The sequence below is a fragment of the Elephas maximus genome, chromosome 3, assembly GCF_024166365.1.
Source record: "Elephas maximus indicus isolate mEleMax1 chromosome 3, mEleMax1 primary haplotype, whole genome shotgun sequence".
NCBI classification, from domain to species: Eukaryota; Metazoa; Chordata; class Mammalia; order Proboscidea; family Elephantidae; genus Elephas; species Elephas maximus.
The window spans coordinates 198,166,482-198,171,499 of record NC_064821.1 but is presented as its reverse complement, the minus strand read 5'-3'; the positions used below and the strand labels follow the sequence as shown (position 1 = coordinate 198,171,499).

General features: G+C 41.7%; 1 protein-coding gene across 1 annotated transcript; it reads right to left on the bottom strand.

Moving 5' to 3' along the window:
- Nucleotides 1-3,736: 3,736 nt before the first annotated feature.
- On the bottom strand, nucleotides 3,737-4,507 carry APCS (amyloid P component, serum). The gene is made up of 2 exons (XM_049880914.1): nucleotides 4,444-4,507; nucleotides 3,737-4,344 (listed from the first exon to the last, which is right to left on the bottom strand). Exons 1-2 carry the CDS (start codon nucleotides 4,505-4,507, stop codon nucleotides 3,737-3,739), a joined length of 672 nt encoding a protein of 223 aa, XP_049736871.1.
- Between the last annotated feature and the right edge of the window lie 511 nt (nucleotides 4,508-5,018).

Sequence of the window (5,018 nt, the reverse complement as noted above, 5' to 3'; positions counted from 1 at the left end):
AATTATATCCTGTAAAAAAAAAAAAAAAGTTTTTTTTTTTTTTTTAAGCTATGGGGACTCAAATAGCCGTAGAGGAGTAGTGGTTAAGCACCCGGCTGCTAACCAAAAGGTTGGCAGTTTGAATCTACCAGCTGCTCTGTGGAAGAAAATAGTGGCAATCTGCTTCTGTAAAGATTACAGCCTTGGAAACCCTATGGGGCAATTTTACTCTGTCTTATAGGATAACTATGAGTCTGAATAGACTCAATGGCAACAGCTCATGGGGAGCCATGGAAGCTATTTAAACAGGGGATTCACAGGAAAAAAATTCAGAATATAATATTACAGCCTGGGTGACAACCCAGGCTGATTATTGTTAGAAATAATCCGTCTTTATATGACACGGGTTTATTAGAGTATAAATTCCAAGTAGGAAAACAGTTTGTTTCACTCAATGTTGTATTTTCAGCATCTGACATAGTACTTGGCACAGAGTAATTGCTCAATAAATAATTAGATGAATGAAAGATACCACTTGAGAGTACCCTGGCCTTATTCCTGAAAATTTAAGTTCCTTGGCAGAGGGGGCTGTTAAAACAAAATAGGTGGTAGTGTACCACTGGACAATGTTTCGGCAGACATTATATTCACATGTTTTTGGTGGAAATACCTGTTATACAAGGATGTTGTTGTTAGGTGCCATCGAATCAGTTCTGATGCCATCGTCACAACTGTTGCTATGTTTGAGCCCATTTTTGCAGTCACTGTGGAGAGTTTCCAAGGAGCTCGACGGCAGCGGGGGTGGGGGGTGGGTGTCAATCTATCTTGTTGAACATCTTCCTTTTATTCTCTGACCCTCTACTTTACCAAGCATGATGTCCTTCTCCAGGGACTGATCCCTCCTGATAACATGTCTAAAATATGTAAGACGAAGTCTCACCATCCTGGCTTCTAATGAGCATTCTGGCTGTACTTCTTCCAAGACAGACTTGTTAGTTCTTTTGTGTAGTCCATGGTATATTCAATATTCTTCACCAGCACTGTAACTCAAAGGCATCAATTCTTCTTTGGTCTTCCTTATTCATTGTCCAGCTTTCACATGTGTATGAGAAAACTGAAAATATCATGGCTTGGGTCAGGCACACCTTAGTCCTTAAAGTGACATCTTTGATTTTTAACACTTTAAAGAGATCTTTTGCAGCAGATTTGCCCAGTGCAATACGTCATTTGATTTTTTGACTGCTGCTTCTGTAGGTATTGAGTGTGGATCCAAGTAAGATGAAATTTTTGACAACTTCAATACTTTCTCCATTTATCATGATGTTGCTTATTGGTCCAGTTATGAGGATTATACAAAAATCGGTCTTTCTAATAGTCATAGTACAAGTTTATGAAAAGAGTGTTAATACTAAGAAATCATAAAGCAAGCTTTAAATCATGAGATAGCAATTGGAAACAAAAAATTTCCCACATTGCTAAAATCTCTGTTAAACAACTTACTGTCCTTAATGATTTCTACCTTTCCAGAGATGAAATTGGAATGTTCTGAAGAATAACAAGGGATAAAGATAACAACATATTAATCAGTAAAATCGCTAACAAAGTCAAGCAAGGCACAAGGTAAGGAAATCTAGGGGAGACTTGTTCTGCAGTCTTGGATGGAAGTTGTGTACTTTCGTGATGTTCATCTATTTCTGGGGTACAGAGGCCTCAAGTAAGTTTGAATTTTAAGTCAGATATTTGTTTACAGGACTGTACTTGGGAGGGGGGCCTCTTTAATTGGGAGATGTGTACTAAGGGGTTTATTCCTTTTAATTTGGGTTTTATTTGTGTGGTCAGGTAGGATCTGGAATGAATCCTGTCCAGTGTGATTGGAGGGCTGATTTTCCCTGACATCTTCTAAGGCACTGGGTCTAGAAGATACAATGTGTTTTTTCTCAGAAGCGGGTCCTGGAGGGCTGCTTTTACCTGTTGAGAATAAGTTTGGGAATATTCCATTAAACCTTGGCAGTACTGAATCAGGTCAGTCTTTATGTAAGGGCAGGGTCTGTATAAGGTACAGATATTAAATGGATGGGGCCTCCTATTACAATTTTATAAGGTGGTAGCCGATGCTTCCTTGATGATGTTGATTGAATAGTTCTGATTGCTAGAAAGAGAACTTTTGGTGATGGCAAGTTCAGTGACTGAAAGTTTGGCTAGTTTTTTTTTTAACATTTCATTAATTCTTTCTATTTTGCCAGATCGCTGGGGGTGATATGGACAGTACGACTATTGCCAAATAGGCAGAACATGGCAAATTTTTAAATAAACTTTTCCATGAAGTGATCTCTGGAAAATTCATAGGGCATACCCAAAGAGGAGATATTTGTTCTAACAATTTTTTGGCCATTGTGGTATCATCTGCCTTGTTGTCTCCCTGGCTTAATATCAGACCTCATATTGATTGATTTATACCTGGAAATCCCAATAGAAGAATTTTTATCCCAATTCTACACACGTTTTGAATTGTTAATAAAATGATTATTTATGGGAGTTATTTATTAGATCTTTTAAGTGTTATCAGTGCTCCACTCATTGAGTGGTCTGGTTTGTGATATATCTTTTTAGTTACTTTAAAGTTTCCATCCCCATACTTTGTTGTTTTTAGTTGCTGCCAAGTTGGCTCCAACTCACAATGACTGTTATCGACTGAATAGTGCCTCCCTCCACCCCAAACTATCTACTGAAATCCTGGCCATCTGATGTTACGATTTAATCATGAAATTAAATTAGTTGCCCTTGGGTAGAGATTACCTTCCACAATGCAACCTAGTGTGATGCAATCAATAAATCAATCAGTCAAGGTCATATTAACATAGGGTATGCCTTAAACCTAATCACTCCTGAGTTATAAAAAGAGCAGTGTAGACACACGACATGCACGCACTGGGCAAGACAGATGCCATATGCCATATGAAGACTGCCAAGGAACCAAGGGTTGCCTGGGGCATCTAACAAAGAAGGAATTGTGGCCAAAACCATGTTTTGGACTCCCAGCCTCCAGAACTGTGAGAAAATAAATTTCTATTCTTTAAAGCCATTAATTTGAGGTATTTCTGTTACAGCAGCTCTGGATAACTGAGACAGAGACCCTCCCTCCATGTATGATAGATCAAACTATCATCTGGTCGTGTGTCATCTTCACAATCATTGGTATGCTCAAGTCCATTGTTGCGGCCATAGTGTATTTTGATTGACTTCCAAGTTAGGTGGCTCATCTTCTAGCACTGTGTTGGACAGTATTGTATTGTAATCCATAGAGTTTTCATTGGCTAATTTTTGGAAGTGTATCACCAGGCCTCTCTTTCTAGTCTGTCTTATTCTAGAAGCTCCACTGAAACCTATCCACCATGAGTAAACCTGCTGGTACTTGAAATAGCAGCAGCATAGCTTCCAACCCCACAGCAATGCTCAAACCACCACAGGATGACAAACTGACAGACAGGTGGTGGCCCCATACTTTACAATCTGATTTTTCTGGATAATAAAACACCAATTACCAAATATGTAGATGTAAGGCAAAGTGTTTGGCTTTATGACAGGCACTAAACAATTGCAGATGGCATAACACAATATTTTGTTTATTACATAGACATATAGTCAGGGAATTCAAAGAAGAGAGACATCAGACACAGGATCTGGTATCCAGTTGCCTTGAACAGGTCTCTTCCATATTGGTCATTTAATTTGCAAGTGATTTTGTTGGTTCAGGACCTCAGCTCCACACCAGGGGCTTGATGATGACATATGCTTTCACCTCATAGTTCAGATCCTTCCAGCTCAGGATATTAGGATTGAGGGGATTGCCCTTGTATGTAAGCTGGATCTCTTCTGGAGACAGCACGGAATCCCACATGTACAAATCCCCGATTTCTCCCACAAAAGACTGGTTCTTATCAAACCCACCCCCATAGGTGTCCTGCTCCTGTCCCAGGATAATCTTGGGGTGAGCCCCCACAGAGTATCCCTGCTTCAGACCCTTCCTCACCAAAGGCTTCCCATTGACCCAGAGCTCGGCAATGCCCGAGGAGGACTCCCAGCTGGCACAGACGTGTGCTGGGGCAGGGAACAGCTCAAGAACTTTAGCAGTAACTTTGGTGCCTCCAATGTACAGACTGTACTCTCCAACTTTACTTTTAAAAATTAGTAGCTCATTATCCTTGCCCTGGATGTTGTACGAGAAGAGGCTGTAGGGTCGGAAGAGGTCACTATAGGCTCGAAAACAAACGGTAAAGTTCAGCAGAGGTTTCTCCAGTTTTGTGATCAAGCTCACGTGGTCACTAGAGGATTCTCTAGGAAACACAAACACTTTCCCACTGAGGTCTGCAGGGGGAAAAGAAGAATATAAATGCCGGGAAGAAAAAACACAGATTGAATCTCTTTTCTCACTCCATGCTCCTTGACCATCTCTGACCTCCCTACCTGTTTGAGCAAAGGCTTCCGGGAGAGTGATGAGGACAGAGACCCAAAGCAGCAGCTTGTCCATGTTTTTGGCTTGAGGCTGTTACAGCAGTAGCAGTGACCAGGATGAGGGTAGCAGATAGCACAGTGGCTATGTCCACTGGGGTTCTGAGCCAGTTATGTAGGAATTCGCATTCTTGGACTTCAGACTTTCCAAGGTTTACATACACATATGGGTGAGGGGGAAGGATGGTGAGCACCAGTAATATGTGAGTGAATTTCAGGCCTGCCTCCCTGGTACTAGCAATCAGAGCTGCTGAAGGGAAAGGAGGGTGAGGCTGTGGGCTGGGAAATCAATGGGAGTTACTTATTAGAAAGATGTCAGTAACTGCCAGAGTTACAAACCCTGTGACCCAGAGTCTAGTGCTGGGGCCAAGGGTCAGGAAGACAGTGGTTCCAGAGTGCATATCAGGGGGGCCTGGCTGCACTCTCCAGGGTCCCTCTGTCTGATGACCCTGTGCTTTGCCAGGAGCTCCTCAGCCATGCAGCAGAGCTTCCTGACTCAGGCATCTACTGGCTTTTGGGTGCACTTAATG

Bases quoted from the DNA above. Each gene is read 5' to 3' on its own strand.
- APCS (XM_049880914.1), bottom strand. From the start codon at position 4,507: ATGGACAAGCTGCTGCTTTGGGTCTCTGTCCTCATCACTCTCCCGGAA. The intron at 4,345-4,443 runs GTAGGGAGGTCA...TTCCCCCTGCAG, and splicing joins GGAAGCCTTTGCTCAAACAG to ACCTCAGTGGGAAAGTGTTT.